The 21268-nt window shown below is 47.3% G+C and overlaps 1 protein-coding gene across 9 annotated transcripts in view; it reads right to left on the bottom strand.

Annotated features, from left to right (window-relative positions):
* Positions 1-383: 383 nt before the first annotated feature.
* The window catches only part of CFAP65 (cilia and flagella associated protein 65), a 32148-nt gene continuing 11263 nt past the window's right edge, over positions 384-21268 (bottom strand). For 3 of the 9 annotated variants that reach the window (XM_061459498.1, XM_061459500.1, XM_061459503.1), the window contains 22 exons: positions 20746-20991; positions 20136-20360; positions 19313-19465; positions 18230-18395; positions 17554-17682; positions 16455-16680; positions 15591-15719; positions 15067-15243; positions 14322-14388; positions 10386-10496; positions 9410-9601; positions 8538-8696; positions 7084-7227; positions 6508-6624; positions 5803-5931; positions 5260-5325; positions 3477-3691; positions 2974-3123; positions 2227-2502; positions 1459-1596; positions 1136-1378; positions 384-772 (listed from right to left, as the gene is read on the bottom strand). In XM_061459498.1, coding sequence (XP_061315482.1) covers positions 733-772; positions 1136-1378; positions 1459-1596; positions 2227-2502; positions 2974-3123; positions 3477-3691; positions 5260-5325; positions 5803-5931; positions 6508-6624; positions 7084-7227; positions 8538-8696; positions 9410-9601; positions 10386-10496; positions 14322-14388; positions 15067-15243; positions 15591-15719; positions 16455-16680; positions 17554-17682; positions 18230-18395; positions 19313-19465; positions 20136-20360; positions 20746-20991 — 3498 coding nt within the window. In that variant the 3' untranslated portion in view covers positions 384-732. Of the gene's footprint in view, positions 773-1135; positions 1379-1458; positions 1597-2226; positions 2503-2973; positions 3124-3476; positions 3692-5259; positions 5326-5802; positions 5932-6507; positions 6625-7083; positions 7228-8537; positions 8697-9409; positions 9602-10385; positions 10497-14321; positions 14389-15066; positions 15244-15590; positions 15720-16454; positions 16681-17553; positions 17683-18229; positions 18396-19312; positions 19466-20135; positions 20361-20745; positions 20992-21268 lie in introns of those variants that run through there. The other 6 variants (XM_061459504.1, XM_061459505.1, XM_061459499.1 and 3 more) reach the window with 5 other exon arrangements.

Genomic DNA, 21268 nt, shown 5'->3' with positions numbered 1-21268 from the left:
TTCTCACAACTAACACTGCCACCTCCCGGCTGTGACAAACCCGCTTTGCACAGCGACACCCTCCTGGAGCCCGGCGGAACCCTTCAGCCAGGCCAAGGCTCAAAGCATTCCCTTCCCCAGTTTGAAAAGTGAAGAGCTTGTCTAGGTGCTCCCAAACCCAGATGCATCGATTACGTATGTTACACGCCGGTGTCTTTGTGCCCAGAGGCCAAACTGCATTTATTGGGTTACTGAATGTGCTGGGTGGTGCTGCAGCCTCTCTCTCAGGCTGGGTTGCTGTATGTGGGACCTGCAGCAGCCTCTGGAGCAAGAAAGAGAGGATTAAGTACCTTCGTCCTACTGATGTTATCAGGGGCTCAGCACCTCAGTGCCCAGCTGTCCATCCTCTGCCACATTTCAAAGAAGATTCGTCTCCCAGTTCATACAGACTGAGAGCAGTGGGAACAGTCACAGAGGTTGTCCATGTGCTCCCTGTAGCAGAAGGAGGTTCTTCTCTGATGGTGTGGACAGCTACAGACAGGCAAGATCTCATTAGCTCTGCTGTGGAGTTGCCAGAGGATTCAAATTGGAAATGAGGACATAATCAGGACATAGGCCCTCAGAGGCAGACAACATGCTGTGGTCCAGTCATGGGGTGGGAGGATTGGAGTTGCACTGGACATCACGGGGACAGGCTGTAGAGAGGTGGAAGCTGATGCATGTAACAAGCTCAAGCAGCCCAGTGCCCAGCAGCTATGCTCTTGAGGGTGGTGGTGGTGCTGGACTGGTGATTCTGAAGAAGAGGAGATTGGTTTGGGGTTGGGGAGAGTGCAGCCTGCTGCTGCCTCCCCCCCAGGCAATCATCACTCCCCCAGGGATCACGGGAAACACCCAGCATCTATCTAGACAAGACTCCTGCAGCTCTGGAGATGACATCTCCACCCAACAGCCCTCTCTTATCCTCCTCCAATCCAATCTGCCTGCAGGTCTTTCCAAGCTGGGGCAAAGCCTCATGTTTTGCCCTCAGCCCCAAATCTGCCTCCCTACCAGTGGCCATTCCCTCACCCTAACTAAATCCTAAACTATCTTAGACTATGAAAGCTTTGCCCCCTTTCTGCTGTCATAGGCTGTGCTGACAGCGACTTGACTCCTTTACCTAAGAAACCCTCTTTGTGCTGGGCTGTCCAGTGCCTCAGACTCTTCTGCTAGCTGTTCACTCACAGGGCCCTGCCCCTGAACTGCATGATGGTCTCGGGTCCACGGAAAGGCTGCACCATTATCACCTCTGCTCTGTGGTTTAGGACAAGCAAAGAAGGGGCAGAGGCTTTTGGAGTAGATTCCCTGTTTTGCACAGGCAGCCTTGACATTGACAGCCAGTGATCCAGCTAATCCATGTGGTCTAGAAAAAGAGCTGTACTTCAGCCTGACACATTAAGGACAGGTCCCAACCCCTGCCAAAGCACAGATACACTCTGCTACCTTTGGGAAGGGCTGGAGGGTAGAGCAATGACCCTGGGCTGGGCTGTCAGCACCACTTCCCCACAGCTGGCTTCAATCAGTATATTCTGCAGGGTGTTCTCCAGCACCAGCTCCACCAGGCTCCTAAAGGCTGGCTGCCTGGAGGGACAAATGTACAGGCAAAGGATAGCTATCAGAAAGCAGATAAGGCAGGCTGCTTGCTGTGACTCCTCCCAGGACACATCTCCCAGCACACACTGTTTCCTACACACTGAGGCCAACGAACCAAAGACTTAAGCAATGGGGTGCTGACCCCCCCTTCCAGAGCTGCCACCAGCTGGTGTCAGGCCCTGACCTCAGACAGAGCTGGGTGACCATGGTTTTAGTGGTTCCTCTCTCTGAGTTGTGCTGTAGTTAGTATTTGTGCATATGCTTGTGGCCTGTAGCAGTGTGTAGCCACAGCAAATCCAAGGTGATGAAATACTACAGTAAAAGTAAAAGGTTAGGTTAACACACACTGCACTCCAATGTCCAGTGCATCCAGGACTGCCTGAAGATAAAGCAGACATCACTCACTAACAGTGTCCTGGCACTGTCCACAGCTTGACCCCAAGAAACAGCAAACCTACACTCTTCATAAACCACACTTAAGGAGAGGGTGGCTAGGTAAGCTAGTGTCAATTGCCACCCAGGACACACAGAACAACTCAGAAGTGCCACAGAAGGAGAAATGAGTTTCTGGCCAGGCAGAGCGCTGCCATGGCTCTCTTGCCTGTGCAGCTTCCTCACCTGCTTATCATCTCCTTCTGCTCCCTCAACTGCTCATGGTGGGAAATTTCCAACCAATCATTATTGGGAGAGGTTTCCTGCCTCATTTGTTTCCTCTCTTCATCCTTCTCAGGGTAAAGATCTGGTGAAGCAGAGACCCCAGAGGGGACTGTGGAGCACTGTCTCCTGTCCTGGAGTTCTGCTGATTCTGCACACCGAAACTGGGAGAAGTATGGAATGGGCTCATCCAGGGTGCTTCTTACTGCATCATGGAGCTGGGTGTTCTCCAAGAGGCCTCTGGGAGGACAAACATAAAGGATGAGTACCAGGAAATCAGGTGACAGATGTCAATGTTTACTCTGTCCCTTCTTGCTTTCTGGGCCTGAGAGAGCCATAAAGAAGGCTTGAGATAAGGAAACTTCCTTTCCCTCCCCAGCACTGGTTCTTTACATTTTTGCAGCTGACAGAAAAAATAGGTGAATGTCAACGCAGCCTGTTCCAAGCTCATGGCACCAAAATGCCCTGGTGTCCTGGGTACTGACACCATTCACTAAAGACAGATGGGCCCAGCGCCTAGCTAGGGAGCAAGATCCTGCCTCTGGCTATCACACCAGGGCTTCTGAGCTCTAGTTCCCAGTGCAGCCTTTTCCAGGCTGCATCTCCCATTCTGGTGCCGCAGGAGGGCACAGATTCCTCTGGGATTAGCAGAGGGCTGGCCATGCTGCACACATTCCCCTCCAAACTGGGTGGGGGTAAAAGGATACACACCTGATGACACCTGCGAGTATGTCAGTCACTATCTGCAACTCCTGTTTCGAAGCAGCAGCCAGGGACAGCCTTTTGGGCTCCATTTCCATTCTGTTTTTGTCCCTTCTCCCATCCACAAATTTGGTTTCCAAGCGCTGGTCGCTGAAGGGCCTGGGAAAGAAGGAATTATTCTGTCAGTGGCAGAATCAAACTGCCAAAGACCTGCATCCTCCTGTTTGAGCAGCAGCACTGCAGGCAAACAGGGAGCAGTGCAGGAGTGGGAGCTGCTGCATCTGTGAAAGCTGCAGGGACGCTGTCATGAGAGAGGAGCACCAAGCTCTGACAGTATCTTCTTTTTGAGGTAAAGAGACAAAAAAGTCGTGTTAGCTAATGCTGGGGAAAGCAAGGCACCACTTGCTTAATACTGCGGCACTGGAGGGGAACAGAGCGGAGCTCCAAGTTCAGTGCATACCACAGCATGAGCAGCCCTGACTCAGATGAAGACGCAAATCCAAAAAGCTTACCAGAACAAGAAGTACTTGTGGAGTTCAGAGGTGAATTTGTTGAAGAAGTCCTCAAGAGAGTAGGCAGTGGCTGTCACACCAAGGTGTAAGAGGATGGGCTTGGGAGGCTCTGGTTTGATCCACACCCAGCTGGATTCTTTGTCCAACAGCCGCCTCCTGTCAACGTGTCCAGCTGGCTGATTTGGTGTAGGGTGGTTTTTAATAGGGGGTAATGTCTATTAGAGAGAAAGAAATGGCAGGTAGTGAGCTGCTCCTTTGGCCACAGATGGGCTGGTGTAGGTGGGAGCACAGGCCTGAGTGCTCAGGCCTGGACAGGAGAAAGCATCAGAATGATCTTGGCACTGCAGTTCTCCCATCAGACACAAGTAGCCATGCTGGGAATCAGGTCCACTCTATCCTCCCTGCCTAGCATGCCAGCCCTGAGGGTTAGCAGGACTTCAAGGTCTCCCCAGGGTACTTGAGATTGTTGTATTCCTATCCATCTCTTTTGGAACTCCGGGATGTGCAGAAACGCATGCAAAAATAGTCTCCCAAGCCTTGAAGGGAACCAGGAACTGACTCCTGCTATACCACATGGGCCAGTTTGGGTTCGCATTACCAGCAGTCAGTCTGGGGGAAGTTTCTTAGAGTAGGAGTAGTCCAGAAGCCTGGGCCAGAAGAACACCACCCAGTTTTGGAGAAGCCCTCACCCATCGCAAAACTTCAGTAACCGTTGGGACATAACTGTCCAGTCTCTGAGAATGAGGCCAGAGGCCTTCACTGCTCCAGACACAGAACAGTCGATTGCAGGCTCCAAATTAACACTGGGAGAAAAACCCTATAGGACTAAACAAAACTGCTTTTACTTTTCCTCAACCATCCTTACATTCATCCCAGTGAATGCCTCAACCTGCATCACTGATTACACGTAAGAGCACAGGGCAGACAGTCCAAAGCTAGAGCTGCCCTGAGTTGATATCTTCACACAGTACAGTTGAGGATATGCAGAGGCACTCTGCAGGGTCCCAGGAGCACTGCTACAGCCTTACTATGATGGGAATCCTGAGATAACAAGCTGTGTCTCCTAGCTGAGTCACTCTGCTCAGGCCCAGCCTCACGCAAGCTCCCCTTGACCCTTCCACCTCTTGGGTTAGCTGGTTCTCCACAAGCCCTGTCATTCCCACAGCATGTACTGCAGATGGCTGTACACACAGTGTGGCTCTGCCTTTGGGCTCAGGCAGTTCTGCAGAGCATTTGCTGGGACCTTGTCTCACACCTTGCCACAACTGCTAGAGAAGCTGTCACAGTTGTGCAAACTTCAGGGGCAAATTGAGCTTTAAATTTTTCTGAGCACTTAACTTCAGGCAGTCCCAGCTTGCAGTTTCTCCTGAGGCACAGAGTACAGGTCTTTTAGCAGTGTAGTCTGCACCACGTCACGCCAAGGTCCTGCCGCTTTCTGTCATGGCACGCATTCCATTGTGGCCACAGCATGAAACCAGCCCAGGTACTGACTGCCCTGTGTGCATCTTTCCTGCTTATTCAAAACCTTTCCACCTTTCTCCAGTCATGGGTGTACGTTTGGTTCCAGTTTCACTTCCTGTTCACCTCAGCTGGAAAGTTACTGCCAACATGGCACAGTCAGTCTGCTGCTTTTGGCTTCTCCAAACAATCTGTCTCCCAAAGCCTTGAAGCAACAAATCATGCTGTGCTCTCTGTTCAGGCTCCCATGCTGTGATATCAGCATCTGCCTCTTTTCTATAGCAGTCAGTTTGATCCTACTATGGGTGAGACAGGTCTGACTTACCTTGTATCTCCTCATCACAGCTGAGGATTCAGGAAGAATTTCTGTCTCAGCAGAACCTGATGACCTCTGAAAAGAAAGGGAGATGGCAGGGAGAAGGAAGAGAAATTCTTATAGGAAAGATATGGAGCATAACAAGACTCCAGGATTTTGTTTTACTTTGTCCCAGCTGAGTCAATGACCTCATCCTCCCATTCTTCACTCAGGCCACATTCTTACTGGCAGTTACACATTTCTCTCCAGTGTTTATTCATAGCTAAAAATCCAGTCATCAGCTTCCAGAGCCACTGGCTTTGTTTCCCCGAAGGCTTCTCATGCACTTCCAAATTTCAGACAATCATTAGCAATTTCAGAGTTTGTGATTCTTGTCTAAAAACCAGCATCTCCTTTTCTGCTATCTACAGACCAGCTATGAGATCTTGAATAGATCAGAGTCTCATGTCCTCTTATCAACTTGCCTAGATTTTTTTAAAGAACATTTCTTCTTAACATGGGATGCTGTTTCTGAGCTAAACTAAGCTGGTGTAAAGTTCTGGCAGTACTTACCCCTGCAGGTGACTTTTGCTTCCCCAGGTCCTTCTCTGTGATGGTGAATTCCACAGCCTGCCTCGCCTTCTCCTTCTCCCACTCCTGCAGCTCCCTCTTGTACTGAGCCAGGGACTCCTGGATGTATAGCTATGAAGCAAGTTTGGAGTGAGCAGGGCTAGAAAGGAGCTGTAAATAATACAGTCTCTGGCTCAACCCCATGCCTGTCATCAATTTCTCCCTTCCAAGAGATCCCAGGCAGAAGCCCACTCCCTTTCCATGTCTTCCAGTAGCAAAAAGGGAGAGAACCATTATTGTAAGACTGATACAGAGAAGAAACAATCTCTTGCCGAAGAACAAATGTCCAGAGGGACACTACTGCAAGTCTGTGCCCTCACTAATATTACAGAAGCAAGACTTGCTTTTTACAGATACTTAAAGTCTCTGACATCCACTGAAAACCACTTCCATTCAAACTGTGACTGCCTGTAGCTGCGTTCAAGTCACAAAGCCATGTTTCACAATTACACATCATCTAGTGAGCCACACAGACACTTAAACCACCGGAAGAGACGAAGCTCAGTATCTTCAGGAACGAGAAGCACTGGCCAGCCTTATGGAGCAAAGTAGGATTTCTTCAGCTTACTGACTGCTGGGGGCAGCCATTTGGGAACTGTGGTGACATGCCCAGGTGATGGCAATGCACGGGCACCTCCTGGGTCTCACCTCACACACCAGATCTGTGCTGCAGAAGGAAGCAGTCCCTGAAGGTTGCAATGTGATGAAGCAGGGGATGCTTTCTCCAGGCTGCACAACCCCTACTTCTGGAGCAATCTGTAACATCTGGGAAAAAAAACAAACAACAAACCCAAGCCACAGAGGAGCTGTTTCATTGTCCTGCACCCTTCCTATGTGCCTTCACTTTGTAGGAAACACAGGACTGTGGGAATTTTCTCCCTTCCCCTCTCACAGATATATGACATGAGTGAGGTACAGCTGATATAGTGCAAGAACAACCACAGACTTTGCTGGTAGATGTGGTCCTGAGGTTCATTATTGCATCCTGTAGTTCCGGGTTCGTGTATCCTCACTGAAGTCTTCAGATTTCCCTCTGAATTCTGTCTTTCCCCCCTGTCCTGACCCTTGCCTTCACTCTTCTCTGCCCGTTCCTTTCAACAGCTAGTACAAAAGCCAGTTCCTTAGGACTGTTTCTGAATGTCCGGTTAAAAATGGAGTTGTAAGGTGCTTTCAGGACACAACAGAGATGAGCAAGAAGGCGGTAGAGGAAAGAGAAGGACTTACCCTCTTGTCTTTGCAGGTGCTTATCTGCCAGGCAAACACAACAGTCTTGCTCTCTGAGATATTGTTGAGAAAGACAAGTCGACTAGCTTTAGCACAGTCTGGGATATTTCCAAAACAAATTCTTCTGTGGGACAAGGTGGCTGCCTGCAGGAAGCAAGGTGAAACAAGGAGAAATAGCAGGAAAGGAAGATGGGATGTGGCCACTGGGGAAGGGCAATCATAGTCACCTTGAAGTTATCCAGCAATTCATGGATGATATTTGCCAGTTATCTTTACCGTAACAACTCGAGGGAATGTTACCTTTCTCTCATTTTTGCTCTGGTTACAATGACCCTTTACATCAAGAGGACAGCCCTGTTGCAGTGGGATTGAATGAGTAATGAATAGAATATAACACTGGTGCTGGGGCAGGGACCAGCAGCGCTCAGATTCTCTCTGCAACACCTGCAGTTCAGGCCTTTTCCTACTTCGGTTGGCAAACGCATCAAGTGTGTCCTTGCCCAAATCATCATCAACTTGAATGTGAGTTTTGGGAAACTGCTCCCTACCACACCTTGCTAATAGTCTGTCCCATTCTCCAGGCAAACTCCGATTAATTACATTGGTCACTGGAGAAGCTAATGACTCTTGGTTACAGACAACAGAGCCTTGTGGAACGACATCTTTGTTGCCAGCCTGAGACAGGTTTTTAATCATCTCTCTGCTATACCCAGGAACGCAGTCGCCCTGCTGGAAGCCAGAGCATATGTAGCTATGGCTGAGCTCCAAGCTAGGCACACTAATGGCAGCAAGGATGAATCCTTTACCTGCCCGGACTACACCTCTGCTGATGCTGTTTAATGCTGATTCATTACACTGTGGGTAATGAATAAATCTGTGAGTGAATTTAACAACTGATTTTCCCAGGCTGGCAGGCAGGCTCAGACCAGGCCAAACAAGCTCCCGCTGAGCCAGTGACAGGTTAAACACGTGCATTCCTCAGGAAGTGCCTGAATGAGTGACTATCCTGGAGTCTGCATTCAGGTTATGAATCATCTGAGTTTAGGTGTGAAATGGTAACAGCCAAGCCCTGGTAGGGTATGTCAGGAGCATAATGGTTTTTTTGTGAATGAATTGCCAAAGAAAAAGGTGTTGCAGCTGCCAATGAAAAAGCTAGCTGTGATGGAGGGTAATTTCCAATAGAAAATTCAGAACATGAACAAAGCCTAAAGCCTTTTTTTGTTCTAATGACAGTGGAAGCAGCAAGCTGGAAAGACAGCACCTTTCAGAACAACTGCTTTTTATGAGTTAAGCTCTAGATGACATGCTGGAAGGGAAATATCTTGCTCTATCTCATGGCAAAGGAACACTTCTGCAACAAAGACTACTGCTAGATGGGGCCACTTGCATGTTTCAGTCTCTCACACGCATTTCTGGATTGTTCATACTGGCCATGTCAGCATGCCTGGACTTACCTGCCCAGGCACAGTTAGTTTGGTAGAACCTGAAAAGACTGAAGGAAGCAAAACTTTACTGGATGAAGCAGTCCCTTCTACGGTGTTTGGATTGTAGCCTTCTCCCTTGAAAGTGATCACAGCTGATTCACCTCCCAGGATGTGGATGGGAACATCAACCTGCCTTGGACAAGAACAGGGTTTTAAGTCCAGAGTCATATTTGTGAGAGATGTGCAATAAGCTAATATACTTACTAATGGACTAGTTTAAATACAACATATGAATGGATGAAAAGAAATCCAGTCTTTTGTTCTCTCAGGCTTTGCCCTTCCCTGCTAACTATGAGATGGGAAGAGAGTCCCTCTTGGAGCAAAAGTTGAGTTTTAGATTTATTTATTTTTCCATGCATCCACTGCAGAGTGGGGCAACTAATGGTGATCCAGCTCTGGCCCTGCCTGCCTGCTGCAGCCTGGGACAAAGGTCTTTGGGAACACAGTTTGGAGAGGCCTGCAGCAATGTACACTGCATTGATAAAAGACACCAACTTCAGTCTCTTTGGTGAAGTTACTGAAGGCCAAGAATGAGCCCAAAATCTGATCAGATACTGTTGATATCCTCAGTCACTGTTTGATCCTTGAAAAATAGGATGACTTTGATTGTGGAAGAAACCTATTCTTTGGGAAGAAGAAACTTCGGAGATAGCAATCTATCTGCTCAATTTCCTGAACAAACCAGCCACTCAGTAGCTTTCAAGACTCTTTGCTTCCTGAATGAATGGAGCTCAATTCAGCTGCAGCATGACATGGACCAGCCATCATTAACAGATCTAAAGAGTTTTAGGCACACAACAAAAGAAATAAATGGTTTCTGGCAATCATGAGGAGGGTCTTACCATGTATGTTCTAGCTTCCAGTGGTGAGAAGATCCACTCAATGTGGCCTGTTATGCCAGGGGGGATTTCACCTCTAGGAGTTAGGCAGACAAACACAGGATGCTGAAAATTCTCCTTCTGGATCTTCATAACCTCGTCCAGCTGAACCTCAAATATCACCGGCACGGAGCCGCCATTGTAGAGTTCATAAATCTAAAGTGAGTGAGAGAGAGCAGAGCTTCTTACATCATGCACAAGTTCAACTAGTTAGCACTTCCTCAGAGGACTCTGATAAGCATTAATAATTAATTAGGCAGCTTGTCTCCTAAGAATGAGGAGACCTCATAGTGTCAACATTTATCACTGAGGTTCTAATAGGAGACTGTGCTGAGGGTTTATCACCACCCATGTACATTAATAACTACAGTGCCTCTCCTAGTGGTGCCCTGCAAATTCAGTCTAGTAGAAAATGAATACAAATTAGCTAAAGGGATCACTGTAAAGCAGATTACTTGAAATGCAAAACCACTCATATTAAAGTGATCTTAATTCAATTCAGACTTGTTCATTTCTCAAGTAAATTAGGTAGAATAAGAATGAAAGCCGCCTTTTTGCTGAATAAGTGCTTAAGGAAGTTTAATTCATTTACTAAAAAGCTAATCAGGATTTATTTCCAGAGTGCCTGCAGCAGCTAGACAGGTTTTTCACTTGGATCCAGTGCAAGAGAGTAAGGGGATGGCCTAACACACCTCATAAGCATTCTGGCTAGAGTTAAAGCCAAATCTTGTCAAACTGGAGATGGTGAAAGGTACTTTCCCTGCTGCATATCCCCAGAGGCATTTCCAGACTCTGCTAGTCTCAAAGCTCTCCTGTAATGCTTTCCTTTGGAGGCCATTCTGTTTTCTGGGAAATGCCTTGGATACTGCTTATCCTCGGGACACAGTAACACTAGCTCCTTCCCCCCACTTGCTGCTGGGATTGGCCTCAGGATGCTCACCTGTGTGGGGGGGTGGGAGGTCCCAATGGCAATGGGTGTGAAGAGGTGCTTTGAGGATGTAAAATGAATGTACTGCTGGCCCTCTTCCACTGTCACACCGCTGAAGTTCAGCTACAGTAGAAACAAACACAGTCACTTTCTTACAGGGGCTTGGTCCCATCATGAACAATTGCACAAGGACTCTGAAGGACTTTGCAAGTTGAGGTCAACAGTTACAGATTTAAGTAGTCCTAAGAAAAAGGCAAGGAGACAGAGAGCCTACTCAATGGTTGGCTCTCCTCTGAAAGGTTTTTACATTTCGCTTCAGAGAGAAGGTACTTTTCTCTCAGCTGTCAGGCACTAGCTTCAGTGTTTCTCTGTGCAAGTATATGGTAGAAATTCTCCATGAATGAAAGTGTCTGAACTGTACATAAGACAGTGTGCAGCTGTGACAAATCCTTTGGAAACACAGGATTTTAGGTAAGTAATGGTTTCCTCTTGGAAAGGACCATCTGGATGTCTTCACTCTGGAGGACATCCTACTCCAAGAATATGTCTAACAGTCCAAAAACTGCAAGAAGATCCCAGCTGAATTTTGAGCAATCAAGTAATGATCAACAGCAAAGCAGCCACAAGGCACTTCAAGCAAAGCAGAGATTTGCAGAGCTATTTCATGGAAAGGAAGACACACGGTATTCTGCATTTTGAGAAAACTGCAGTCAGCCTGGACATCAGTCATGATGCATGATTTCCTGCAGGATCACCCAAAGCACCCTTGAGCTGTCTGCCTTGAGGTAGAGGCTGCAAAGCAGTCACAGAGCTAGTAAAATCTTTGCATGGGCCAAAGGGAGATAAGTTGCTGCAGTTCGTAATTAACTAAAGCATGGCTATTTTTCAAGTGCATATGCAGAAGATGGAGAGGATGTTAGCGATGGCAGGTGGATGCCTTGGACAGACCCCTGCAGGAGATATGATATCAGCTGCTTAAAAAGAGCAGAGAATGCCAGTTCCTCTAAAACAACCCATTCTGTTTTAGCTCCATAAGCAAAGTGAGGAGGGAGAAGGGACTAGAAGTACAATGCTAACAAGGTCTCGCATGGGATCTTTTCAAAGCACTACATGAGCATTCAGCCTCCTGAGAGCGTCAGCAAGCCAGATGAAGTGCAAACAGGAAGAGGACCAAAGCTGGTGCTTTCAAACTGCAAGGGAAAAAGGGTCAGGAACCTTCCTGAGCTTTAGGAGTAAAATACCCATTTGTATTTGGTCAAAAAAACCCCTACCTTGGATTCCACTAGACCAGAACTACCGAGGAAAAATTGCCACCGATTTTCATAGACACAAGATGCAACATTCAGAGGACTGTCAGTTAAAGGAAGACAAATACAGAAAAGTAAAGACCTGCTGCAATCAGTTCTCCTTCCATAGTGCAGAGATCTTGTCTCACAGCAATGACTGAGAGGGGCAGGGATGTCAGATTCCCCAGAGAGCAGAGCTGCCTGGAGAGCATGTGGCAGAGGTGACAGCATCTCACAAAACCTAATTAGCAGCTCTGAAGTGAAGCACAAACACTTCAAATTTGTGGATGCTCTGTGCTTGGGGATTCTCCCTGGGAATCCAAGCTTTCTCTCCAGTGAGTTCTGGGAACCAGTCTACCTCATCCTGCAACACCTGCAGCTGGCTGAGCTTTTCCTACTGAAACTGCTGAGGGCTGCAGATTCTGCCTGGCCAAATGATCCTGGAGCTCTGAGAACAAGGTCACATCTGCACTCTTACAGGCAGGCTATGTCAGTGAGGCAAAGGACAACCTGTGAGAGCACTAGGCAGCAAGAAGCCCTGTTTCCCTACTGTGCAAGGGATTGGGTAACACACAAGTCCCATAGAAGTTTCATCCTGCAGCCGGAAAAAAATTGCCAACGGGAAATTGGTTTGAATCCTTCAGAGCACCTGTAAATCTAGCTACAACGCAGGACTGAAAGCTGGCCACAGAGAGGGAAGTGAGTAATAAAGAGGGAGCTCCTCCTAAAGATGAAGCAGACAGGTTCTGTTGGTGAAGCAGAGTGGGAGGTCAAAATCTGACCACATGGATAGAACCACAACAGAAGTGAATTTGGACCTCCAAAAAGTGAGACATTGGCTTGCAGCTGGCTAACATCACTGCTCTGAAGCCAGGCAATTTGGAATTTGACAGAATGACCAAGCAGTACCCAGCCCAATGATCTCTACCTTGCTTATTGGTGTTTTCTCAACTTTCCAAAGCTTAACTTTTGGCTTGATACTACCCAAAATGTCACCCCAAGGTTATCTTCCCTTAAGGTTAGCTTATGGTCTGCACATTTCACCAGATTCCCAGGTGAGGATCTGCTATGCATGAGCTTGCTTAGAGCAGTCTCTGCCGTGAGACCTGGCAGCTCTGTGCCTTTCATGCCATGACTGAAAGGACAGAAGGCACACTCTGTTCAGCCTCCTGAGCTGCCCTCTCTGCAGAGGGAGGAACCTTTTCTACTCACACTTTCTGATATTAGCAGTTAAGTACTGGCACTCAGGGATATTTTGTCATCCCCAGGGCCTCCCACGCTTTTTCAGCCCCTTCTGCAGTGACAACATGAGGTAGGGTGGTGGCCTCTAGTAGCCACCAAAGCAACTGGCTATGTGGCAAGAGAGGATGTGTGCCCTACAGGCTTCTGTGTGCTCCAAAGCCTATTCCCTCACTGGCCAGCTGGTGAAATGCCCACAGCCACTCTCAGGATTGTGCCAGGCAGGCAGAGCACAGGGAGCCTGTCCAAGGGCTTTGAGGGAAGGCACAGTTAAGCCAATGTTTGAATAGCTTGGTCAAAGGGTTGGATTTTCAGCTGACAACAGTCCTGAAAGAAAAGAAAAATAGAAGAGATGTGTGAACACTATGTTCTCATAGGAAACTTCAGAGACAGAAAGTGAGGCGCAGCTGGGCATGGGCTATGCTCCACAGAGCAAAAGGTGACTTTGACTCTACATGACAGTTTGAGAAAGGGGGAAGAGAGAGAAAAGAGTTACAAGCCTGAGGAAAGGCTCAGGAAAAACACACTACAGATCAGGTGTGGGGTGCTTTAGCAAGCAATGAAGCAAGATGCATGAGTAGGAAGCTCCTCTATCACTGGAAGAAGAAATAAGTGGGTGGACAAAGGCAGCAGGGCTGCAGTGGGAACAACCAACCAGTGATGCAGGGAGTACGTTCTGGGTCTGGGGAAGCAGCTGCCTCCATACCTCAGAGCTGGAGCTGCTTTGCCACCTCATGCTGGCCTGTGTGTGCCCAAATTGCAGCCAGTGCGGGTGTTACTTTTGGAGAAAAGCACATTCCAGGGAGATTGAAGAGTGCAGAGAGATGATGAGATGGGGACAGTCAGGAAAGCTGTGTAGGAGTGAAGTATGATGGGCTGCAGATCTGAGCTCCATGATCACTGCGTGGAAGAACTCATGGCGACACAAATGAAACTAGGGGAAGCAAGCACAGATATACTCAAGTGTGGAAAGCATGCATGGACTGTAAAACCCAGGAAGGCTGGTTTGGGCTTCAAGATGGCTTGGAAGAGGAAGCAATTCTGTACTAACACCACCAATAAAATACAAAGGTTAACAAACAAACAACTAAACATAATAATAGTAATAACACTAAGAATAACGGCAACAATAATAAACAATAATGATGATAATAACAATAATTATCCTTTTACTGGAAAAAACAGCAGATGCTATATCAAGAGCCATTTTGCCACTGCACTGCACATCACACTGTGCTGAAACCATGCATTTGTCAGGGTGTTGGTTTTATGTCTCTGCTTGTCCCTCTGTTACTGCCTGGCCAGTGCAAATTACAGGGGAAGGCCACAGCCTCCTACATATCATGCAGCTTCTGGGGATTTTAATTCAGCTCCTACCTGCTGCTGTTCTGCAAACAGAAGCAAAGGACACCTGCTATCTTACCAGAATCTCACGGCCATAGGAAACCTTCAGCAGGACAGGGAGTCTATCAATGCCAGTGAAATCATGTCTAACATGAAAGAAGAGACAGAGGAAAACATTAGAAACCAACCTTGTGCCCAGGGTGATAGAATCAGGGTCACACAGTACATTAGAGACAATTCAATTCCCAGCTAAAGAGTCACTGTTGTGTAAGGGCCACTGAGAGAAGGAGGGAACTGCTGTGTTTGGGTGGGAATGAGTGATGCAATGTTGATTTTAGTCATACACCCATTTAGGGACCCAAGTTTCTAATGGCTAATGCCATTTGAAATGCCAGGACTTCACAGATCAGGTCTGTTGTGAAAGGGGAGGTGTCAGCTTTCTTCATACCCTCCACAGGCAGCTCTAGGTCTTGCAGCTCTAGCTGATGACAAAAATATCGCTGTATGATCTATGCCACAGGAAGTGCAGCATCTTGTTTGTCTCCTCAACTGTCAGGTCAAGGCAGACCAGGGTCCCCAGCATGTCAGATTAAACGTCTCTTGCACTGTAGTGTTAAAGGACACTAACAACATCCCCCTGAGGAAGACAAGCTTTGTGTGATCCAGAAACGGGACAAGCTCAGGGAATTTTTACTTGCCCAATCTCTGCTGGGCAAGGGGCATGTGAAGGGAAAGGATCCAGCATGGAAATACAGGGGACTGTGATGGCAGACGCTGTCCTGGCACACAGCATGAGGCACTGAAGTACAGGTTGTTGCCATTACCTGTGTGAGAGCTGGATAGATTCCTCCTGTCCTGGAAGAAGTTTCCCTGACTTTGGGGAAACACTGAAGAGCTGGTTATCCTGAATTCTCATCTCATGCAGCTCACGGGAGCTAAATTCAGCATCCTCTGCCCAGTGCTCCATGTCCAGCTTCTGATCAGAAGGAAACAGAAAGGCCCTAGGGAACCAGTTAGTTGATCAGCAAAAGACAAACAACTTCCCTAGGGCCATAGTCAGCATATTCAAACCAGCCAGGCTCAGCCTAGCTGGTGGATACACACCACATTTTGTCAGGTCTGACCTATAGACCTCTCTGACATTCCTTGTTTGCTCCCCCCCCCCCCCATCCAGACCCACCAGGAGATCTCAGTTGCAGCTTCACAACACAAGCTGCAACTAGAAAACCCACCCTGTTAATTTGCAAACGTCTCATAGCCCCTGTGAGCACTTGTATACCCCCTGACAGAAAAGAAGGGGTATACCCCCCTCTGGAAAGAAGGCTGAGCTCCCCAAAGCACTGCTTACCACTCCACAGGCACCACACCCTTGTTCTCCAGCAGGAGCATCACGAGGGTAGGCTCTGAGCCTATTGGAGCAGCCCCAAAGTTGAAATCCAGCAAGAGAGGCGTGTACGCTGGAGGGCTCAAGCATGTGCTGGTCACAGGAGAGAAAGAAAAGGTTAAATTGAGACAGGAGGAAGAGTCAGTAGGGCATGACAAGGAAAAGGGTCATTCTATACTGGCTGTCTTCCTTCTAATTCTTATCTGACCTTATTTTCTTGGCCATTCTGGAAGGAAGGAAATGGGGTGTAAGGCAGGGTGTCTCTTTTCAGCTCCCTGGTACATACAACAAAATCACTGACATACTGGAGCTGGTCCACTGGAGGACCACCAAGATGGTTGAGGGCTGAAGCACATTACTTACAAGGAGAGGCTGTGTTTGTTCAGCCTTATGAAGCAAGGGCTCACAGACAGCAACTGCGCAAGTTGCAACACAAGATATTCCGATCAGATGCTAGGAAAAAAGTTTTTACCATGGAAGTGGTCAAATACCAGAATCAGGTCCCCACTCAAGCTGTGGTTTCTTTGTCCTCGGAGATATCCAGCACTGAACTGGACAAGGCCCTCAACAACCTGATCTAGTTGTTCCTGTTTTGGGCAAGGGGTTAGACCACAGACTTCTAGAGGTCCACTGCAATTAAATTATTCTTTGTTTCTGTGGCTCCTTTCTAGGGTGGGTAAGCAGAGAAGGAGGTGAATAACTACCTGAAGCAGCTAGGATGGAATAAGAGTGCCACATGGCAGTGAGCTGCAACACAAGCCAATGGCCACAGCATCTCTAGCTGATGCAAGGGACTGATAGATCCTCTGAGCCATTTCCTCATCTTACCTGTGCCTAGTGGGAACTCTGTAGATGAGCTCACTGGGAGTCGGGTCTTGCTTCAAGTACTTATTCAGTATGTCCAAGGAAAAGAGCCTCCAGAGGTGCAACTTGCTGATACCACTGCCACTGCCTGCTGAACAGGCATCTGTGATGCAGAAAGTTGGGTAGACACCTGTTGCTACAATGCAGCAGAGGGGCTGCTGCTCCTCTTCAGTTCTTGTAAGATCTGTAGCTGGGAAGAGAAAGAAATGTCAAAAAGTAGTCATGGACCATTAAGGGACAGCTGCCTGGGATAGCAAAACAGAGAGGCCCTATGCGGACCAAAGAAAGAGCAGGACTTTGGCGGCTTCTGAAAACCTGTAAACCCCTGACTTCCAGTTTTACCTTGACTTCTGCATTTAGAGATCACCAAGACTATGAATGTGATCCTTCTCAACAATGTATTTACACAGGTTAATTATGCACTATGTGAACTCCCCCTTTTTTAATTTAAGTCTATAGCCTAGCCATTTTATGAAGTGCCCTGTTTTCAAGCTGAAAATCATAAACATTTGTTTACATCTTGTCTTCTCCATACCATTCAAGTGGCATTGCCATGCTCCACTTTCTAAGCTGGAAACTCCTTGCATAACTAGTGTCTTCTTGTTGCCCACCTCTGAATATTCCTGTTACATACTACACATTGTTACATTCCCTGTTATCCCTCTCCATGCCTTTTCTAGTTAAACTTCCTTCTTTCTCATACAGGGGCCAATCCAGATCTGCCAAAAGGACCCCAGCTACATGGGACTGGTTGCATGAAGCTCTCAGAATGTGTTTCAGGACATATTGTAAAAGGCCATGATCACAGAGGAGCAGTGAATCTTGTGACCAGAGCAGAAGGAAACTTGGAGATCTCCTTGTCTCTGTCTTATGGCTCAATCATCTCTAATCCCAAAAGGTGCATCTAAAAGGAGATAGCACATAGAATCTGGCTCTGATGAATTGCTCATCACCAGATTTCTTCAGGCAGAACTCATACACTGGGAACTGTGGATCTCAGGCTGTTACAACCCTGTCTACTTGGTTGGGAGGGAATGATTTTCCCAAAACACCCATCTCTCACCTGTGGGAGTGCAAAGAGCATATTTGATTGACCAGGTGTAATGCAGCCGACGGGCTGGCCTGACTGTTACTTGGACAAAAGCTCTTGACCTTGCAGGGATTGTCCCTCTGGAGTATTCCAGTTCTAGAGCTGTAGGAAAAAAGAGATTGTATGAGCTCTTGGCTCACATGTGTTCAGCACAAAGATCCCTAAGCCTTCCTGCACTTAAGCCACTTCCCTCCCATGCCTAATCAATAGCAACAGCTTCAGATGTTAAAGTTGGGATTCCCAGGCTACACCTGTAGGCAGCTCATTGGGTCTACCCAGCCTGCCTTTGGCCAGCAATAACAGGGAACTTCTGCAGAGGAGGTCCTCTAGAAAGACAGCTAAGGGTTGCATTCCACCGTTTCTCCTGGGAACTCCTTTAACTTTCTTCTCCACTGGAAGAGTACATCTTATTTCAAGGTCCAAGTTGGTCTAACTTCAGTTGTCATGCTCTGAGTTGTGCTTTTGCCAGCAAGACAGAAAAGTCACCTGCAGTAAATCCCTCAGCAAGGGAGCAGACACTTTAAGGTACTTAAAAGAATCAATGCAAGCTAGCCAGCAAGCAGCCCAACTTCTGAGTTTATGCTAGGTTGATTTTACAGAAGAGAGGGGAAAGCCAAGGCCCCATCCCATGCTAACTCCCTTACAGTACCCAGAGGATCGTTGCGGACCTCCTCGGTGTCAGGAGGCCCAGTGATCAGTTGTTCCACACTGAGGATGTACTTCAGAGAACAGATCCCATCATTTAGCAGTACAATGGTGCAGCTTTGCAGGTCACCAACCAGAACATTTCCAAGGTCCAGGTGCTCCTTTTCTGCCTGGAATACAAACCCGCCATTCAATGGTCACTGAGCATGCAGTTGAGTGTCACCACCACCCATCTCACCACACGCTGATCCTTTGGCACACACAGTGCAGTGCAAAGCGCTCTCTGCTTTGTGTAGGACATGGCATCCCCTGGGAGATGTCAGAAGAGGGCTGCAAGGGCTCAACCCCTCCTCCAAATTCTTTCTCCTACTGTTACTTAGGCTGCTTGCTGAACAGGATGCAGTGTATTCAGGGCGGTAAGTACACTAGCTGGCCAGCTGTATCTGGGACAAGAGCTGAGGTACGTCTGCTGGTCCCTCCATGACTGCATTAAGAGTCTCCCTCTCTTCTGGGCAGTCATCCACTCACATGCAATTTATAACGACTCAGTGTCTCTAAAACATTACCACCTATCTGTCCAATGTGATTGACATGGGGCAATGACTTACTAAGTATTATCTTATTTAGCTCTGGTTCCTTAAGAAACTTGCTTGAAAATGAAGATCTGCAGATAATGAGAGGCAAGCCAGGTGGATGTGTGCTGGCTACACCACTTGAACAGTTAGGTCCACTACATGTAAAAATCAGATTGATAGCAGGACAAATGGAGAAGGAGAGCAGACAGAATGAGAGGAGAGAGCTCCAAGTCCAAGGAGCTAAATGGCTTGCTTGATTCAGTCTGGAACAGAGGATTTGAGAGCAATCCAGAGGATTTGTACAGGTCACATTTGAACTGTCAGGACATTTACATCATGCTGTTGCCATTAGGCTGCCAGTTCTGTCATCTCCACTGAAAGCAACAGCTGGGAATTTTGCTGTAAATCCTTATTACTTGCCTCCGGTACAGATTGTGCAGAAAGGGGAAGCCCAAAACCCGCATCCTACCCTAGTATTCCTTCATACTATCCAGTGGGTCCCAGTTCCTTACCCTGATGGTGCCCAGTGCCCCCTCTCCAACAATCCGTAAGGCATAACAGACAGTTTCAGGACACACGGGGTCTGTTTTTTTTCTCCTCACAAACACCTTAGCTCGCAGCAGATACTTGATCTCCTTGTCAGGAGTGAAAGTCCATGCCTGAGCCTGAAATCACAAAAGGGAATAAGAGTGCTCACAGGAGCTCCAGATCAGAGCCAGACTTATACACCACATCAGTTGCATTCAGTGCACAGTCATTTCCTCTATTACAGCCAACCTAGTCCTCCACAGACAATTCTGGAGACACTCTCACTTCAATCCTTCATCATCACTGCCTGTGTCAAAGGTTCATATTGGGAATGCACATTCAGATATCCAAAGCCAGGCTTTGGAGATGTGCTAGTCCTCACTACTCCGAACAAGCACTCAGGGAATATGGTAGAAGTTTAGAACCTGAATTTACGGATGGGAAAACAGAATTAAAAAAATCAGAAACCCTCTTGTGCTCTCATTTTTCTTCTGTCTGTTAGCATCTCCTGGTGCATGACAAAGTCGCTGCTGTGTTAATGCCCAGTCCCCTCAAGTGTATCATTATCTGTTAACCCTGTTTAAGACCCGTTTTGTTCTGTAGTCAAGGACAGTGTCATCGTGTTTGGGAAAATCCATATCATAGGAACCAGAACAACTGCAGGTACTGGCTAGCAACCCACACTAAGACAGGTGTTCTCCAACTTTAGCATTAATCACCAAATGATTGGCAGCCCTCATATTTCTGCCCTAAATATTCCATACCTTTATTGTAGAGAACAAAATACTTGGCACAACTTGAACTTACCATGGCTTCATAGGGCTGGAGGATCCCTGCAGTAGGACTGACAGACAGGATCTTGCTGTCAGACTGACGGATCTTCCATGTGAAAACCATGGGTAGCCTTGTACAGTTTTTTATGGTATACATTCGTGTAAAAGAGGTCCCTATATAGACAGGTTTGAAGTATAGATTCCCTTCACCTTCTAAGAGCAAATTAAGGGACTCCCCACAACTCTGGAGAACAATTTCCTGTAGAATTAAGGGGAAAAGTATCACACATTAGCCTCTGGGAACACCTTGCAAAGATGTTGCTCCTTCCAGTAGAGAAGCAAAGAACAAAACTGGGTCTGAGGGAGGAGGGGAAGGACTTTAGGCTATGCTGTCAAAGAGGGCCTTGAGCACAGTGTAGTACATTCTAGGAGATGGAAACCAAGGGAATAAGGGGTACAGGTGCAGCACAACCACCTTCTATCTGCAGTGTTGACCCTGCCCTACATTTTAAAGGTATTCTTTCATTCCTATTTCCAAAGGGAAAAATCTAAACTAATCGTTAGGAGATATAACAGGTATCACTGTTAAAAGGGAAGATTACAAGGGAACAAAGCTTTGCTCACTACTCCTTCCCTCTCTGTACCTCGGTGTATCCAGGGTGAGAGTTCAGCTGCAAAGGCAAGCTATGCTGCTGTGAAAGTGTGTTGACTGGGTGGGTGGAGAGAAAGAAAATCTGGTGGCCTCCTGGAATGATGTATCCTGAGCAGGGCTTGACCAAAAGAGAGGGACAGGCAGCTTGGTTCACACTGAAGGTTATCAGAGAGGTGCCAGTGTTCAAGAGTAGCATGCTGCAGTAGGTATCTGTGTTAGGAGCCACAGGAGGAAAAGTCTGGTGGAGACAAGAAAGAAGGGTTGTTTGCACTGGGTTTAGAAAACAGCTTAAAGAAAAAGCTTTCACTGTATTGAATTCCAGGTTCCAACAAGTATTATCCTGAGTCTACGGAAAACTTTGTAAGAGCTTCTCTTCAAAGAAAGAAAGGAAATCACCCAAGGGTATGCAAATTATGGTCTTTTCCATTCCCACACTGGCCTTCATCTTTCACAGGCTCATGGGACCAGTGAAGTTACTTTCCATTATGCAGTGCATTCTGTTTATCTCATAAGTG

The sequence above is a fragment of the Pezoporus flaviventris genome, unplaced genomic scaffold (genome assembly GCF_033815535.1).
Source record: "Pezoporus flaviventris isolate CSIRO_AGI_PZ_B2104156 unplaced genomic scaffold, CSIRO_AGI_Pfla_v1 ptg000029l, whole genome shotgun sequence".
Classification (NCBI taxonomy): domain Eukaryota; kingdom Metazoa; phylum Chordata; class Aves; order Psittaciformes; family Psittacidae; genus Pezoporus; species Pezoporus flaviventris.
Note: the sequence above shows the minus strand (reverse complement) of the source record. Positions and strands in the feature narration are given on the sequence as shown.